Raw genomic sequence first — 19427 nt, 5'->3', positions numbered from 1 at the left:
ACCATGCCTTGAAAAAAAACAAAAGGATGACAAGTTAAAAAAATCCTTGAAAGTGAAAACTCGTTCTGGACGGATTTCACGCCCCCCCAAATACAAAGCTAAAGATTATAAATTCATTAAAATGGAGGATTTGGCTGATGGTCATCAGTCTGATTCTGATGACTATTCTGAGCTGAGTATAGAAGATGATGAAGAAGGAAAGGTGAAGGGAAAGGATGCATTATTCAGTTCTTCAAATTATAATCTGAAACCCAAAATGTTTAAATGCCAGACTTGTGAAAAATCCTATATAGGAAAAGGAGGATTAGCAAGACATTATAAACTTAACCCAGGCCATGGACAGCTGGAGTCTTCACCTCAAAAAATACCTTTAAATAAGCCTAATGGAAGTATATTTGTGGACAATGCCTGTGGAATAAGAGAGGAAACGATGAGTCCAGCCCATTTGGATTCAGTTGCTGTCACTTTAAATAATGAAAATGCACTAGCTACCAATCTGGAAGAAACTGTTGATCCAAAGGCTGGAGAACAGGTAAAGTGTGTTACTTAGAGAAGCTGTCAGTTCTGTAGAAAGTAGAGAATGGCAGTTTTGTAGCTGCATACTGTACTCATTTCGTCTGAGTTCCTGTTGACAACAGTTTAAGTATTTTTTAAAAGACTGAAGGTAGGGATTTAAATGCATGTCAGTTCAGTAGGGCATGTCATTAGTAAAATGTGGAAGTCTTGTACTGCTCAGAAATATCCACTGCTACGCTAAATTAAACAAATTTCCCATTGAAGTGCTTTAAAAATCAAATTATTGTCTCTTGCAATGTTGCAGGAATAGTATTCTTGCACAGGCATATAAAACAAAACAAAATGTTCACTGAGTGTTCACTTGTTACTGGTTTTCTGACATACAGTTTTTGGCTTGAAAAAATCTTGTCTGCGTAAATAGCATTCTTCTCTGCAGTCGGGTAAGAATACTGTGGTGTTCAGTTACAGCATTTAGCATTACAGACAGCAAGACATCGTCTGCTCTATCAACTTCTGTTACTGAAATAGAGATTCTTCTGTGATGACACTTACTGGGAATCCAGCAGTGGACTGCAGCTTTTCCTACAGCAGGTCTTGAAAGTGTGGCTTAGCTACCCCTGCAAACCACACGCTTTGGTGAAACTTGATTCTTTGGTTTGGAAGCAACTTTAGCTGCAAATTTCTTTCTGTGATGTTTTAAGCTGGTCACTTCAAAGTAAAGTTTCTCTTTTAATATTAAAATGACTCTAACATCTTGCAGCAAGAGCTGATACAGCTGCTGTCTAGGAAAAAATACTCTTTTAGATGTAGCAGTGTCACATTTATTACTTTTATTTGTAAATGTGAAGTTGTTCTCAGAAACATGAAAATTTACAGCTTAAGAGGCCAATGCAGCAAACAAACCTCCCCCATCCTCTACACTCTTCTATCATCTTTGGAAAAAGAGAACTGCAGAATACTGAAGCCTGTTCTCTGTATTATTATAGAGTTGTTGCTTCCCTGTGCAGCACTTATTTTACCCAGGATGATGGGAATTTAGAAAAAATTCAGACAGTCTCATACATAATGCTACTACTGACTGCTAGATTGCTGTTATACCTGCTACTTTTAACTAGCAAATACAGATTCTACAAATTTGCAGTTTAACTCACTGATTTGTTACAGCTTTTGGCCAGGTAAATACTTTCTAGAAAGCCTAGCAGGATTATAAAAACTGGCACATCGATACAGACAGGAAGGCAATCAAGATCCCCATGCTCATCTTAGTCTTGTGTCATATTTAGAACTACTTTAGCAATTTAATCCCTGGATAGAACTGACACGAATTTGCCCTTTTTAGAGCTTTCCTAATCACTAGAATAGTAGGGAGCTACTGAACGTTGGGATGAAAATGTACTGATTATTAAAAGAAGCCTGATATACCTCAGTACTATTGTCAACTCCTCTCTTAAAAAATACTGGGACATTCTTAGAAATTCTAGCTTGGAAGGGAAGACAAGACGTGTTCAGTAAGAAATCACTGCTTTGATCAGTAAAAAAATTTTGCACTGAAATCACAATGATAACTTAACAATAGAAAACGTACTTTGAGTTTGCCATGTGGTCTTATAAGAGAAGCTACTTCTTAGCTGTGTTCTTAGGGAAGACTAAGGATTTTGAAATGTGGGAACTGGGCAATATATTTTGATTTTTAGTTACCGGGCTTGTCACTGTTCATGGCTGTTCAGAGTTTTCATCTTTCATATAAAGTCTTCATGCTTTGACATAGTTAAAATGAAACCCAAATTTTTCTTTGGGTGTGTTTTGCTGCTAATTAAGATGTATTTCTACTACCTCTTCATTTGAAGAAGACATATTCTACTTCAAAAATATTAAACATATTTAACTGACATAAAACAGCTCTTTAATTATATTCCCTTAATCTCTGTATTTTGTATGACGCTTTGCGGATCAAAAATGCTAACTTTGCAAATCATGGCATATACGTGTTGCAGAAGTAGCAGTCTTACTAATGTGTTGGATTTATTCCACAACTTTCTTTGCAGTTATGCTTGTATCCAGCTTTGCATTTATTTAATATGCTATTTATTGTTTGCATAGATGAAGAACTTAATTATAAAATTGTCTTCCTCAAAACATTGTTTATTATGGTGAATAAATACTTTTCTCTTTCTTTTAATTAAGACTTGTAAGTCTGCAGAAAGCAGACACTCGTTGGCAGAACAACAGAATGAAACCAGTTCAGGACACTGGGGACCCGTAACACCAAAAGGACCTGGAAGACCCAGACGACCAAAGCGACGTGGTCGACCAAGGATGGGTGGAAGATCTAGGTGTTCTGGAAGGCTTAGCAGACCTGGTCAGTCCCCTTCAAAGTCACTTAGTAGTGTGTCAGCAGAACACAATGTATTCAGAAGAAAAGCTAGGTTAAAAGAGGTATGGTTCTCTTCTGCAATTACTTCACAAGTATCTTCCCCCCGCCCTCTTTTTTTTTTTTTTTTTTTCTTTTTGGATCACTTATTTTCAAGCAATCATTTTCAAAAAGACTGATTTTTTTACATCCTTGTGTACTGACAAGATGAAAGCCTAAGATGTCTTCTAAGAAGAAAACATTAAGTTGTCTTTAAGGAAAAAATACTTCTAGCGGAACACTGGACAAAGGGAGAATGGGAACTCAGTCTAGGAAGGGACTTTTGACGTATAGATATCCTCTTGCTATCCTTTTTCTGGAGAAGGACAGTTACTAGCTACAATTACGTATCTCCTCCAACACAGTAAAAAGAAAGAAACCCAACTGAAGTTGGGCAACATCAAAAAAGAAAAAGAAAAAAAAAAAACCCAAACCACAAAGAAGCTCTTGGGGGAGGATCGAATGGGGATTAAAATCCATGCAACTAATGCAATTATTTGTTTGTCGCCTGTGTGTTGTGGAAGATCCTTTATAGCTACTAAATCTACTGATGTTGCTCTTCTTTCTATGAGTTGGCAACATTTGTGGGGCTGAGTTTTGTCTGTATATGGGTAGTAATTGTTTTGAGGTTTTCTAATTTATCTCCTCTTTTGGTGTTATGTTTGCATATATTCTCAAAGCTGCTTAAACATATAGAGTATCTTTCCAAAAAAGTAGTTATATTTTACGTTCTGAATGTGGGATGCAAAACCTCTGTAGGCTGCTTTGCTCTAATAAACTCATTCTGGCTTTTGACAGCTAATACAACAATGTGATAACGAAGACTTAATGGAGTTGGCTCTCCCACGTCTTACAAAGCTTGTTACAGTATATGAATTTCTGTTGATGAAGGTGAGTTTGGGTTTGGGGGTTTTTTTTTAATACAAAAGTGTTAAATTATTTTAGGGAAACTTCCATGAGTATACATAAAAAGATTCCTCAGAATTTCCCAAGTTAGAATTGTGCAGAATGTAGATGTTCTACACATCACTTCAGCCTTACGCAGGCAAAACTCTGGTAGGTCTCTTGATTGAAAGCCTTGCTTTTTGCTGCCTGGTTCAGTGGCATTTTTGAATATTCCATAATCTTTTGACTTGAATGTTTCTATTTTAAAATGTTAAACACAGCAAACAGACAGATTTCATCTTTTTTAAAGTACAGGGAGGGGGAAACAAACCCTTTTTTCCCCTCTTATTTTTAGGTTGAAAAAGGGTATCCAGCCAAAGCTTACTTCCCAGATGTGTATAGGGAATTTGAAGACTTGCATAATATGGTAAAGAAAATGGCTTATGATCACCTCAGTAATTCTGATTTGCTGAGTTGCCAGCAGCCTGTGGAAATAAAAGATGCTAAGGTAATAAAGCACTCTTATTTGGAACTGTGATTTTTTGTTTTATTTATTTTAGATGCTTTGCGCTTTTATTTTTCTCTGATAAGCTTTGTCAGCCTGCTAAAGTTATTTGAAGAAAACATGTTTTTTCTGATGAGCAAAAATAGATATTATTGTAAAAAGTCCAACAACTAACTGAACAGAAAAAGAAATCCACAATAAAACTACAATTCCAGTTTATGGCAGTAGATACAACTAGAAATAATAAATAAAAAGCTGTCTTGCATATCTAGGGTAGTATGAAGCTGCATGTTACTGCAAGGTGTATTTAGTGTTAACTGCTAATAAAAGTACATCTTGATGTTTGATTAGGAAGGAGGGTGTTTATATTTAAAAGGGATAAGTGGTTTCATTGCAAAATGAGGACAAACTGCATGCATCTATGCAGTTCACAGTCGTACTAACAAATATGAAAGGTAGTGAATACATTAATAAAACTGCAAACTATCATTTCAGTGACTCTTCAGATTCACTGTTTATGCAGCTGTATCTAGAAAGACAATGTAGGTTTGGTTTTCTGGTTGTTTTTGGTTGTTGGTTCTTTTTTTTTTAATGTGGCTCTGTTTATCCTTATGGATCCTTATCAATTTATGTTCCCCTTGCTTAGAATAAAACATATTTTTGGCTTTCCCTTCTCTGTTTCCAGTCGTGAAAACACTATTTTGTATACTGCTACCACCAAAATTTCTAAATGATATGCTTATTAAGGTACATCAGCACTGAATGTGCAACTGCCGTGAAAGGGGAGCATACTGGAAAACTCAGAGTAGGGATGGTGGAGATAAGATTTTGGTTCTTATAATAATCCTGGTTTAAAAAATGAAGTCCTGTATGGACTGTTAGCAGTGGTTAATATTTATTTTTCAGAATAAATAGTGATGTTCACTGTACGTACTAAAAAACTTTCTAGAATTACTGTGTGCTCATCTGGCTATTTTGTAATTAACACTCATGTTTCCCTTTGGGGAAATGAAGTTGCACCAAGTAAAGGGATGCTGTTGATACTGGCAGTCCCAAAATGGCACCTCTTTGTTGCTTCTCTTCAGTGTAAATGTGCCTTCTTAATATAGAATTATGCTCTTGAAAAAAACAAAAAACAAAAACCCCAAACCAAACCCCAAAACAAACAAGCAAAAAAACCAACCCAGCCTGGAGAAGCTGTATAGTAGCACACCGACATAAGGATGAAGCACAGGAATGGAATGGAGGCAGGAAATCCTTAACTACTAAGAGATACTCTTAAACAGGAAGACTTAAATGTTTTTTAAATAATGGAGCGCCTCGACAGTGTTCTTTATTAAACTCTGCTCCTAGTAACTGTCTCTGGATTCTATATATAACCATTGTACTCCTAATTCTTTTGAGTTTGCCTGTTAATAGTCACCTTTACGTGAAGGTCGTGTTCTACTAACATGGAGGCTAGTAGAAAACATGGGAGTCTAAATACTTCATTGAACTGTGATGACTGATTATTAGACGAGACCCCGTGTAGTTCTAGTTCAGTTTTAAGAAAATGAATCAGTATTTCAGCATTTATGTATTCAGATGGGAGAGGCTAACTTTCACTTTTTTTCCTATAACTGTTTTTAAAGGTTGCTGAATCACTAGGAATTACAGAAATACTCACTGGAGAACGAAAGACGCAAGGTGTAGACTCTTGTTCACAATGTATAATTAAAATGGTTAGTGAGCAAGTGCCTGTGGAGATACTGGGACAAAAACGGTTAGCTGAGGTATGGAATACCTTTGTGAAAATTAAAAATGAAACTAAGACAAATTAAAACTTGTTACAACAGATAATACTAATTAGATTTTGTGAGGAATAATTATCTGACTCATGTTAAAGTAAGGCTTTCATGGTGCTTGGAGTTTGGAAATACTTAAAGAAGTACTCCCTGCTGTGGATTCATAGCAGAGCATATGAACTAGCATGCTAAAGATGTACTTTGGGAAGACACTTGGTAGCATTCAGGACAGAATCTGAAAGGCTTACTGGTAACCTCATGGTACAAGGAAGAAATAATTTTGTCAAGGCACTAGTAAATGGGGGCCCCACAGTGAGAAGGATCCCCGGATTCTAATAACTTGTGTTGGAGTAAATGGGCTAAGCTACAGCAGGCTCAGACGTTGAAGTGCTTGCTCTGCTAACTGGTGGTAGGTAGAGGTGCATGAAAAGTTCCTTTCTTTCTAACAAGTCAGTTGACCAGATTTAGTCTGTTTACAGCTGTAGCAGGGAGCCATGTTTCCTCTTCTTGAAAGTCACATCTCTGTGGTCTGTCCCCTTAACTGTTCTACTTTTAATTTAATCCAGAGTTGTTTCTGGTGGTGGATAAATAAGACTAGTGCTTTTCCATTTTCTGCCTGTGGTTAAATTTAAAGAGCTGATCAGTCTTTCTTCATTAACCAAAGAATGCTGGGCAGGCTGTTCAGAGCCCTTTACCAAAGTTTGTGAGAGAGCTCATAGCAGGTTTCATGCCATACAGCTAAGGCTCAGAGGGAAGCTTTGATGTTGAAGCAAAGGCAGATTGTTTCAACCAAGTATCGAAAGTAATCAGTGGCATTTTGGCAAAGTGTGAGGGCTGTGTTTAAATCCTTACCTTTTAGGAAGACCTTTAGCGTAAAATCCTCTTTTCAAGGAGAGTATCAGTTCACTGCCATGAAGTGCCCACGGTTAGTTTGTGATCTTTTCCAATGCTGTCAGCTGTTATGGTGGCAGCCAGTTAATTATCTCTTGTATTGACAGAGCTCAGGGGAGGAACTGTTGCCATCAGCCAAAAGGACCAAGTTAGAAGACGTAATGGAGAATGTGAATAATGCTTATGCCAGTCAAGATGAAGTGAAAGAAAAGAGTGGGAATTTGTGTACACTGTTTGAAAAAGATGGTAACCTCTTCAGATTTTCCAATTCTGTTCTGTTTGTGGAGGAGCTGAACAAATCTCTTTGTTCTTTAAGCCACTGTGTTTTGTCTTAAGGTTTCAGTTCTTAACTTGCTTCCCAGGTCCTTCAAAAGCAGCTGTTTAACTGGAAAGGCCTCATGGGGCGGGGGGAAGTTATGGATGATGCAGACCACAGCAGTAGCTCAATTCTGAATGCATGATAATCCAGTTATTGACACTAGTGCAGTACTATGAGAATAGTACTGTCCTCTACTGTGTGCTTCCTGAATGCTTCCTGTCCGCCCTATCCCTTATAGCAGAGATGGTGCTCGACCTTCGTGTTAGCTGTGGGGAGAGCAGAGGAAGAGGAAGCGGTATGCGTGTCCTTCCTCTTTGCCCCAGCAGGCTGCAACAGCAGAATCATCAGAGCTTTGTGGATCCTGGGGGAGGGAGAGCTGGTGCAGGCTGTCCTGTACCCCAGGGGAGATGCGGGAATTGAGGCACCATTTTGCACCACAGTCTTTGGGTGGTTGCTTTTCTTTTTATCCCTTCTTCATTTTTATTCCCCCTGCCCCTCAGATTGGCAGGATAACAGTAGATTAGAAAGGAAAGTGAGATGGGTCCCCACCTGTAATCTCCCAAAACTCCACTGGTCTTTTATGCGAAAGTGTTGCAGTAATTCAGAGGCATTATGATCACTGTTGTGAAAGATTCCAGCCCTTACCCATCTCTAGTAAGATGTGTATATCAGTACCGTCCTCTTGCTTTGTAAGTATCTTTTTTTGGTGTTGCTGTAAGCCACTTTGCTTTTGCGCTTTGTGCCTCTTTCTGTCAATGGTTGTGTTCTTGTTTTCCCCCTTAGTTTATTTTTCTTTCTCTGAAAGGCTCTCTGCGTGACCATGCTTATTTCTTGTTGTATTATGATTTTCTTCTGGGCTATGAGTTTTTTAAATTTTGTTTTACTTGCACGGGCTAGTAGGGCTTTTGCTAGTCTACAGTACAAAAAGTTAAAAATGGTCCCTTCTGCAGTGTTAGGCCTCCTTTGTTGTGCGGTGATATCTTTCATAACAAAAACCCCAACAACCTACTTGTTCCTTTTGATCTTCAATAATAAAAACTGACAGCTCATGCTACTGCAGCTTAGTAGTTATTGTTCAACTACCTACCGGGCTTGTGACCTGGCTCTTGGTCCAGGTCAAATAACTGGTAAAACACACTAAATATCTAGTGTGTTTCACTTTCTGTCACAGGATGAAAGTGCTCCTGGGGCTGTTAGCAGAGCTAATTAGATATGTAGTAACTTGATGACATGTCTGAGTCCAGGATAAGCTTGATTATCAACTGAAATTTTATCAAGTTTAAATGCTTCTGTCAGTTTACTAATGGTAATGAGGATGAGCAGCTGGCAACTTTGTGCCTGGTATATTCTTTATCTTTTAATGTTACCAGCTGTATGCCAGATGGAAAAAATGGAGTTTGACTCTCAGCCCAACATCCTGGTTGTTTTCAGGATTAACAGAAAATGCTGCTTCTAACGCAAGGTCCCTTGGTATGGAAATACTCCATAATATTTCACTATCCAAAAATTCCTCAAGTATTTTTATACTGGCTTTCTCATTGGGAAGTGCTGTGAAACTCTCGTAAGGTGCTTCACGTTTGCTAATTTGGGGGAAGAAAGCAGGGGAGTAGTCTAGCTTTTCCTCCAAATTATTGCTGAAAAGCAATTTTTTGGTCATGTGATTATTAGATTGCCCAACAAAATTATATTTCTTTCACCTTTTCAGGTTTTAATCCATTAAATGGAGAAATCCTGCTTTCAGAAGATAGGCATATCGCTTGCTGCGCAACTGGAAGTGTATTACCGACAGCAGAGGAACACAATTCACTTGCTGATTCAGGAGTCAGAATGGATGCTGAAAATTCAGGTACCTTCTCCCAGACTGTGAAAATGAGGATGGAGTATTCCCAACCTGTGAACATACAGGGACCAGATATGGCAGGTGACGCATCTCTGCTACATACTGAAGTTGTATTGCCCGTTGAAGCAGACGGCTCACCTGAATTAGTTCAAGTGCACTTTGCGAGTGAGAATACAGCAGGTGGACTGTCTGCTCCTGAACTTTGCAACTCTGTGTCAGAGAATGCAGCGGGCAGTCAGAGCACTAGCTTACCAACGAGTGAAGAAAATGATCACAATCAAAAATATCAGAAACTGCAAGAAGAAAACCATAATTTTGCAATTAAAGAACATTCTGAACAACTTCGTAATGCTGACATGACTGATGAGATGCAGGAACTTGAAAAAGTTTTTTCAACAAACATCGTGCCAATAAACTACCCACACAGTGCTCAGACTGAGTCGCACCAGAACCCTGTCCAGGAAGCCTCCCTGTCTGCTCATGTGAACCGGGAAAACTCTTTTAAAAACATGAATGAATTTTCTTGTGGGACAGAGGAACAACATGAGCTGGAGAATACAGTTACTGTAGATGAAACTGTAGCCTTTGAGATTACTGATGAGAGCCATGATTTTTTGTCTCAGGGACACGAACAGATTTTTATTCAGACTTCAGATGGGCTTATCCTGTCTCATCCAGATACTGCTGTTTTGTCTCAGGCAGAAGGTATCGTTATTGTAACTGATTCCAATGGTACTACAATGCACATCCGCACACCTGAGGGGATACCTTTGGAAACCGTGGAAGCACTACTGGCAATGGAAGCAGATGGCCAAAGTGAAGATATTTTGCTCTCGCAAAGTGAATTGGAGCCATAAGTTAGAGAACTGTATATGCTTTCTTCTGGAAAAGACTCTATAAAATGTATATTTTTCTAATGTGAATACTGAAATAATTGGAATTTAACTTATTTGTAAACTGTTTCTATGCCCTGTACTTTTTATAACTTATGTTTATATAAATCTAGCAGCATTGCAACCAAAAATTCTAGAATTAACATCGTCCTATTTGCTTTATATGTTGGGGGTGGGTGGAAAGTGGAAATCTGTCAACCTTAAAACTGTTGCACTATTCCCTTTTGTTACATAATTCCTCTTCTCTCTAGCCATCTAAAAATGCAGTAAGTTGTACTGCTGTTCAGCAGTGATGTGCTGTGTACTGGCAAGCTGTATATGGGTAAAATAAAAACTATATTAAAAATGTGCATTTTCTGTGCCACTGAGATTACAAAACACTTTCTTATTGCACTTTCTTAAAGCTAGCACGATGCGCACAAGTCTGCCTGGAAAAATGGGCAGTTTTAAATATAATCAACACTTGTGCTTTCCAGGAACAATGTGACAGCCTAGCTGATCCTTACTTAAATATGCATCCACTGAGTTAGAGTTAAGAATAGCTTCAAACAAGATCTGACTTGTACTGGACTGTTGGAAATGTATTTAAGTATGCTTGTCTAATGTTCAGCCACACCTCTTAAAAACTGCTGTTACTTAGACAGAAATGGGAAGGTGCATAAGTAGTGATCTGATTTTCCTTAATGAGATGCCAAATTCTTTTTTTACTTTAGTCTGTGATGGTCTATTTTTGTTAGACTTGTATTATACTTTTTCTTTCAGATGATGCATCCTTTATCAGTTCTAAGCTTTGACCTTCCTAGTAACTCCACACTGCCCTGTACTATTTAATCATGATAAAAAGATACCCTTGACTATAATCCCTGTTTCTCTATGCAGACAGAAAACTCACCAAATTACTTATCTACTGCTATCTTGTATTTTTGTGATACTTTCAGTATGTTACTTGGATGATAATATTTTTGTGGAGACCTCCTAGCAGCTTCTTGTCCAAGGCACTGTCTTTTCTTTCAAGAGGCTTAGCAGGTGAAAAAGAACAGCCTTAAATGACCAGTATCTTTATTTTGTTGATGAGCTATTGTAGACATTACTGAAAACTGGTAGCATACCTTTTGAAATGTGTGTGTCGCCTCATTGCTAAATACACAAGGCTACTGAGGTAACTGGACAAATCAGCTAAAAGGACCTGTAATATGCAGGAGGACTGGTCTTAAATCAAGTATGAACATTGATTTTTCATGGTCTTGTTACTGAGTAAAAACTTACACTAGCATTGAATCTAAACGAGGGGACAATTTAGAGATGAAACAATCTGCTCTACTCTCTCTCTTTAAGGTAGTTGGTTTTGGTGGTGTTTGGTTGGGTTTTTGCTGTTTTTTTTTTTTTTTCACTTGGTTGCCCAAGTAGAAGATTAATTTGATTAGCCAAAACACTGCATTTTATGTGTGGATGTGAAAGGTGTCATCATACGTTAGTGAGCTCCTGTCTGGTGGTTGGGTTTATGGTGTAGTTGTTGTTTTGGGTTTTTTTTCCTCTTTTTTTCAGGAGGTGGTAATGGTGAGAGGATACAGGCCTACCTTATCCATGAAGATACCATACAAAGCAAGGTTCTGTTGGTCTTTCAAAGTCTTTGATTGCAGTGAGCAATTCTTTATTATGCTCTTTTGTACTGACTGTCTAATAGCTACAATGTAACAATCAACTGCTTAAAGCTACAATGGCAAAACACCTCTGCAATGATTTTGCAGTAATCTTCCTGTATCCGATAGCAGTCAATGAGCAAGGGGGTCTATGAATATGAAGACTCCTTCCTGAAGAGCTTATTTCCTCTAAGAAACAAGAACAAACAGTGATTTCCACCTGTGCAGAAAATGAAAATTTGCTTCAATTCTGCCTTCCCTATTGATTTGCACGTGCTGAGAAATACAATACACCTATTCTCATTTTAAAAGAACAATTCTATAAGTGAATCAACCTTTTCTCCTCAAAAAATATTTTTCAAGTATGAAGGTGTTTCCATAGTGACAAGGGTCTGGCCCTATGAGGATAAATTAAGGTGGCTGTTAAACTAGGTGGAACGCTTGCACAGAAAAATAGTAAAACCCAACAAAGCTATTCAAAATATTGTATTCTCCTTGAGCTACAGCAGAATTTCTTTTTAGACGCTAGAAATTTGGGGTACGAATAGAATACTATTAAGCCGTCAGAAACAACCTCATTGTTGAACAGAGCCATGTGTCGAGAAAACTTCCAATTCATGTCTGCCTGTTCCCTTATTGCAGGAAACTCATGTATTTCCCTTACCGAGCTTATGGGGTTTCAGCTTGGAACTAGTTAAGTAAGTGACCCTACTTTTCCTATGAGAAATCTGTTCCAGAATCTCTCAGTGTTTTAATTAGATTTTTCTAGTATCAAACCACAGCCATTATGGTCATTTCATAGCAGCATGCTTTTTTTGTAACTGTCTTCTAGTTCAAACAGTTGTTTAAAGTAGAATCAAGGGTAAACATCTGTCAGGGCACAACAACAAGTCAACAGCACTTAGAAACACTACACAATTGTGTGAAATAGGAGATCTAAATCAACAGTTTATATAGGAGCAGGTCATACAGGCGATCAGTAAGCGGGAGGAATTTAGATTATTAATCATACTGAAGTAAGCAGAAGGCCTGAATTCACTACACGTTAGGGATTTAAGTAAAAATGTGATGACACAGCTGCGTAGTTTCCACATAATACACTTTTCTGAGAAGTGATAATTTGCAATAGCAGCTAACAGTTATTAAAGGCTGGGTAGGCGTAGCAGCTTCTCCATGCTACCCAGGTCTGACATAATAGTATGCTACAGTGATTATTACGTCTCTAGGAATGAAAGCATATTAAGGGTATGGAATTCCACTTCAGCGGTCAGCTTTTGCATTAACTGTTTCTCCTGAATACACTCTCTACTCTCTTTTCCAAGAAAGCAGCATGAAAAAGAAAAGCAAGAATTTGAGTCACTGATTCTTGTCATGTAAACTGCTAACCAAAAATACAGAGGGGGCACACCTTTAAACCAAAACCACTTGGCATCAGAAACAGTAATCCCAGGAAGAACTCACTGAGCCCTCTGACAGGAAGCCAACAACACGGGATAAGGACATGACTGAAGCAGGTCTTGTTTTTATTCAACAGATGCTTTCATGAAACATCTCTAAAAGAAAAAAGTTACAATGAATTAAAAGAGACAAGACCTTTTTGTATCGTGCCTGTGGAATGGTGAGTTGTACTAAACTTTCCCAGTGTGATAGTTCAGGCTTGGACCACCCTTCACGAGTGATGTACCTAACCACGCTATGATCAAAACCAAACCAGAATTTACACTAGTGTCTCCGACAGCATTTCAGAACCACATACCAAACTATGTGGATCCTTTTGGATCCTGCCTTTTGTGCCTTCCTTTTCCCCATTTATAAAGCAAGTACAAAAGCACTAGCCCTGTTAAGTCATGCAAAAAAACCCAAACCACGAAAGATCAAGAAGTGCTGAATTTCTATGGTGGAAGGGACAACGTAGGTATTTTAGACTGTCAAGACTTGGGAAGTAGTTAAATTCTTCGCTGTAGGTACCTATGTGCATTGAATCCCCCCAGGCCACCAAGTAGTGCTTACCTCTTTCTGATTATAGGGGACTTGGCCTCCCACCTGCAGCCTCTCTATTGCACTTAAAATGGATAAAGCAACCAAAACCAGATTGTCCCACGAAAAAAAAGGAGTATCAGCTGAGACAAAATAATAAATACCAGTAGAGAAAAATATTTTTAATAAGTTTTACAAAAATGCAACTTACTTGGTAAGCCTTGCAATTTGCCGTTTCAGTTTCATGTAAGCATCACTAGAAGCAAGCCATGTAACATTTGAAATTCTAGCACTGCCTATGTCCTGTTTCCAGCAGCATGGCTTCAAGTAGTAGTTTGCTGCTGTTCTCAATGTAAGGCTGGTATAACCATGACGATAAATAGACCATCATCAGATCCTGGTCAGCAGAATGAGCAATTTCTTGTACAATTGTTTGCTTGAGTTGCAGTTCCTTCTTGTACATTTCGGAGAGCTTCAGAGAAACGTCATCTGAAATGGATTGAAAAACCAAGCACATTGACCAGAACTTTTCAGCTATTCTCTAAAAGTTAAATTACACTTGTAATATGTTGATCATTAAAAAAAACCCTACCTTTCATAAGCTATTCCCCATATTTAGACATCTTGTTTTTTACAGCATTAATAATGTTTGTACACTAGAATATAAAACGCTAAATAATTTCCTCAGCTTTTGGATATATTTTATACACTCATGATTTTGACATGAATCCCCTTTTAATTCTAGAATAAGCAGCGGTATTGATTCTCAGGACCCACTGTAAAATTAGCAATTATAGATATTCTTTCAAATAACTGAAATTTGATTTTAAAATTCAGTAATGCTATCTTGAAATACAAGCTTCACATTTTAGAGTCACTATTGATTTTAGCTAATCTAAAGGATGTCCTCACATGCTGTCAGGCACTTTAGCAATGCATGATCCCCAGTAAGTGATACCAATAGTGAAAAGTACCGGTGAAACAAAACAACAGACCAAAAATGAAGTGTGTAATGTAAAAACTAATATTGTTACTAGTTATGTTAGTAATACTGGTAGGGGGGTTAAAATATATTTATGTAATAGTCTTTAATTGTTTGACTTTCTGAAAAATAACCACACAAATTATTTTTAAAGAGAGACTGATCTTGTGTTTCTAACTTAGCCTGAACTATCACTACCTTCAGGAGGATTTAGTCTTTCATGGAGTAGAGAGCATCACTAAATGTCTGTCACAATGAGCGTTTTGACAGCAGTCGTCTTTGTCATTCTTACCCTTTTAAGCTGGCAGAAGCCAATACATAAAATTCCCGCTAACTTGTGGTAGTAAAGTAAGAAGCAGGGCTTCACAAAGGTATGACTTTCACTTCACAAAGAAGGCAGCTGGTTTGCATGCAATCAGGCTTCTCTTGAATTCAAACAGTTTTAAAACTGCGGTAATACAAGTTGGGAGGCAGTACCTTTTGCCATCAAGTGAATGCTAAAAGAATTTATATTAACAGTAGACAGTAACTGAACGTTTCTTTACCTGTCTTGACTGACATTGAGATCAGAGGAATTTTTCTTTGGCTGCCTAAGAATTAACTGAGGTACAGCGTGTTCTTTGCATTCAAGGATTTCGTTTCAGTGTCAAGTAACAAGTCAAGTCAGTTAAGCCTACGGCTTAACACTACCAAGTTGCAAATACATCTCTCTCTACAAAGGATGCGGCTGTTGCAGCTTGGACACTGTAAGCTGCTGACAAGCTTAGTTTTATGCTGTAATTGTTGCATGTCAGACAACGCTTGGCAATTCACACGAGCAGTCATCAGCAGTAACCCTAAGCCAAGTGGTGCATTCATGTGTTTATTGATTAGTCAATTATAAAGGAGACAGATATACTCTCTCCCTCTCTCTCTAAGGCAAGACATCCAGATAAAAGGGTTTATTTTCCAGTCCTAAATTAGATGACATCGATGACACAATGCAATTAGCTAAGATAATCAATATTCTACTTACAGAAGTACGGTGTGGGCCACGTATGAAAAAAGGGTGCTGTGCAATTCCCAGCTCCGTGGTGGAATGTTTCCAAGTCACAGATTGCTTTAGTAGTCGAAGTAAGCTTTTCCATTTTCAGTTGTATTTTTGTCTGAAAATGATGAACATGTAATGTTAATGAACATCTCAGGAACATTAGGCTACTACAATCGTAAACGTTTTTTTAAACACACTATTTCTGAAGACTATTTAGTCTTAACATTTCTAACTCACTTTTTTTAACTCCAGACAGGAATCAAAGCTGGAATTTATATACAGATTTAATATGAGATACCCTAAAATTTTGATCACTGCAGATATGACTTACTGACTCTGATTTTGCATAATTCTTTTGTTTCCCCCATTTAGAAATATATTAAAGTGCGCGGTCATTTTTTTCACCTCTCTCTGGGTTTTTCCCGTAGCAATTTAGTACTGGGGAAAAACACCAGGCTGTCTGTGAACAAGTGTGACACAAGCCCTATAAACACATGCTTTCTTACATTACCATGTCAAGATGACTTAAATTTGATTTCAAAAGATCAGCAGCAGGTGAGAAAAGCAGCTCAAGCTACAACTGACAATATATCTAGGCTGATTTAACAGCTTGCTTCGAAAAACAGGTCATTCCATCCATTTCCTTCACGTTCACCTGACTTTGTGCATTACTGATGGGGGCTAATATTTACAATAAAATGGAGCTTGCAGGGAGTATCTTTAAGTCAAGAAGCTAAAATACAGATATTTCTATAAACTCGTAAGCTGGTAAGAACTCATAAGGAATGAAAAATATGTCTGTAGTAGCTATGCCTAGTATCCAATCTAACAGTGACTGCTTAGCCTCCTATTACTCAGGAGTAATAAAAAATTGCATCAACACACTTTGTAGTCTGAATACAAAACTACCTCAAGGGAAAAAAAAAGGAAAAAAACCCCAAATTACTTGTTACTTTTTCCCACAGAACAAAAACTGAGGAAAATCTAGCTGCTTTCCTGCTTATTCTAAATACTGGACTGGTATCCTGTCAATATAAAAAAGAGATCTATCATCTTTTTAATGGACTTCCACTATGGCAGAAGGCTGGAAAAGTTATTTTTAATAAGAATTTTAAATTACAGTATCAGGCAAAAAAATTCTTTTTGTTCCCTGTCAAACTGACAGGTGACATTAATTCCTAGCAATGTATCCAGAAAACAGGTGGGTTACCTATTAATTATCTTACTCTACTCTCTAGAGAAGGAGTTCTGCACAGAAAATGCAGGTAGGCAAACTAAAAATATAACCGCATTATGACTGATCAAAGATAGCTGCAAGGATATGATGGCAGGTGAAGAACTGCTTTATGCTTTGTTGTTCGTTTTGTTCTAAACAGAGGGAATATTCAGGATGAGAAAACAGAAAACAGGTAGAGTTTTAGAATGCATTTTTTTTGTACGACTCATTTTCAGAAGATCACTTTATGAAGGGAGGAGTAGAATTATAAGCAGAAGGCAGATGTAAAACCAACTTTCAAATTTACCAATCAAGCAAATAAATGGTGCACACTGGATTCATAATCATCTAGGTTTGAAGCCAAAGAACTATGAATAAAAATCCCAGTTTTCTGTTTACAACAAATACTTGAGGACATTTCCTTATGTCATACTTGAACACACTTGGAATTGATTCATATTGACTAAGATTGAAAAGTGAGCATTACCATATGCTTTAAGGTCTCAAGTAATTCTGCACAGCAATTGTCCAGTTCTTGATTATATTTTGGAGTTGGCTTTTCAGATTCTGTGGCACTGTTATCACATGCTATCTCCAGTTTGTTGTCTTGAAATCTGAAACAGAAATGTAAGGCAGAGTAAACAACCGCATATAGGTTTACTCGAGCTGTGCAGATTTAAAATCCATGTGGTCTGATCCTACAAAATCTCTCTCTCACAGCCTGTTCATGAGAATTCCCACATAAAATAGTGAGAGACGTAGCTAGCCATGTGAGCAATTGGGGCTGGTGCCATTATCTTCAGAGGAGCATAGAATTACTCTGCTTTAGAGTATGTGCTTGAAAAAACGGTTGCAGGTGTTAAGATAACACCTCTTCTCATTTTACCTTGCCCCTGTGTTGTAGGTTATTCTCTTGTAATGGACAAGGTATGCCCAGGCTTCAGCTGCTCCAGCTGACAATCCGGTGCCTCACCACAACCTCAGCTTCATGCACAATTTAAGCTAAGACATTTAACTGTGAACCCAGAGCAGCTAACATGCAGACATCTATCCTGTCTTGCTGATTTCCCACAGAAGCTGTAAACTTAGACAGGGGAGAGGGAGTTGCTAGACAGCGAAAGCAACATCTGACACCGTTACATCAAAATATTCCTGAGCTTGTACCTGTCAGAACCCTGTCAGACAAACCCTGTTCAGCTGTCAGGACTCTGGAGAAGTTTCTTCTCAAAACTGTGTTAGTTATAGGTTTTTCTTTACAGCATGAAGACAATAGCTCTACCAAAGTGGGGGTTTTTTGGGTTTTTTTTGTTGCTGTTTTTTAAATCATCACTATTATAACTTTTTTGTCTGTATAAATCACTGATTCTTTCTTAACATCTGCTGAACTTTTGACTTGAGTGAAATTTGGTAATACTGGCCTCAGTGTAAATATGCAAGGGAGTAAGGGAACTCACATGGGCTGAGATCTATAGGATTAGATTCTAACTTTTTACATTATGTAAGTATTTTAAATATCCGTTATGCTTGACTATGTATAATAAACATTTTCCATTTCTGCAAATATCATTACTTTATGAGATTATTTTAATCTTTATGAGACATTTATTATTTGAATGTAAATAGTTTATGTAACGAAAAAGTGCAACCGCTGAGTTTGATCTAAGGGCAAGCTTATCCACTCTGACATGTTCTTTCCCCCATCTCCAAAAAGAACTTTCTAGTGAAGAAAACAGATTAATTTCTCAATAAAGGCAATCTTTATGCTGTCGTTACTTGTATATGTTATTAGGATACTTACTGCTCACTGATCTTCATGTTGACTATTTTGTTTGCTGTAGTAAACCCATCATCATTCAGTCTCTCCCATTTAACCATTAAATTATGCCAGTCTGCTGCATTATCTTTAATTTTTCTTGCACTGACAGATAAAACGGGTCTTCTTGGAGTACCATCAGCAGGACTTTTTGCTGTATGAGAAAATAAAGAAACTCAAGCCATTTAAAGCATACAGAAACAAATCAGTGTGCTGTCCGGCAGCTGTTTGTGTGAATGATTACCTTGCTTTACTGCTGAATATTGATTAAAGTAAAATGGAATTTACACTAACTGTCTTCAGTCACGAAACCTAATTCCTCATCTATCAGCCTTATTACTATTATCAAGAAAATCATGTTATTAAAAAAATGCAGGCATGTTCTCAGATGTGATATTGTAACATAGGCAGTAGTGGCTTTGCTGTACTGACCACTCTAGCAGTCGCCTGTCAATGTATGATAGTCAAATACTAACGCAGCGTACGATGGTAAGAAATCATGGCAACGATTCCTGTATGCAGGCAGTGCTCATGCCGTCAACGTCTGAATTAATTCAGGCCTACACGTGAGCTTGAAGAGTTTGGGAGAAAGCTGGGTCCCACTGAAGGCGGCGGGTGCTTTACCACCCAGCGTAAAGCCCGCGTTTCACGATGTGTCGTTAGAGGACCACACAGCAATGGAAACCCGCTATACATGACTCTGTTTAGACGCGAGCATCACCTCGG

At 37.9% G+C, this 19427-nt stretch overlaps 2 protein-coding genes across 2 annotated transcripts in view; one reads left to right on the top strand and one right to left on the bottom strand.

Moving 5' to 3' along the window:
- ZNF839 (zinc finger protein 839) overlaps positions 1–10383 on the top strand; it is an 11639-nt gene extending 1256 nt beyond the window's left edge. Inside the window, exons 2-8 of the mRNA XM_009327985.1 lie at positions 1–532; positions 2701–2952; positions 3725–3817; positions 4167–4319; positions 5948–6088; positions 7099–7237; positions 9016–10383. The exon at positions 1–532 is cut by the window's left edge and continues 32 nt beyond it. Coding sequence (XP_009326260.1) covers positions 1–532; positions 2701–2952; positions 3725–3817; positions 4167–4319; positions 5948–6088; positions 7099–7237; positions 9016–10007 — 2302 coding nt within the window. The 3' untranslated portion in view covers positions 10008–10383. The remainder of the gene's footprint in view (positions 533–2700; positions 2953–3724; positions 3818–4166; positions 4320–5947; positions 6089–7098; positions 7238–9015) is intronic.
- A 3433-nt stretch (positions 10384–13816) lies between these two features.
- Positions 13817–19202, bottom strand: CINP (cyclin-dependent kinase 2 interacting protein). Its single transcript, XM_009328428.1, has 5 exons — positions 19178–19202; positions 18687–18876; positions 17376–17502; positions 15658–15787; positions 13817–14149 (listed from the first exon to the last, which is right to left on the bottom strand). The coding sequence occupies exons 1-5, from the start codon at positions 19200–19202 to the stop codon at positions 13947–13949; spliced, it is 675 nt and encodes a 224-aa protein (XP_009326703.1). The 3' UTR covers positions 13817–13946.
- Between the last annotated feature and the right edge of the window lie 225 nt (positions 19203–19427).

The sequence above is a fragment of the Pygoscelis adeliae genome, unplaced genomic scaffold (genome assembly GCF_000699105.1).
Source record: "Pygoscelis adeliae isolate BGI_AS28 unplaced genomic scaffold, ASM69910v1 Scaffold130, whole genome shotgun sequence".
NCBI classification, from domain to species: domain Eukaryota; kingdom Metazoa; phylum Chordata; class Aves; order Sphenisciformes; family Spheniscidae; genus Pygoscelis; species Pygoscelis adeliae.
Note: the sequence above shows the minus strand (reverse complement) of the source record. Positions and strands in the feature narration are given on the sequence as shown.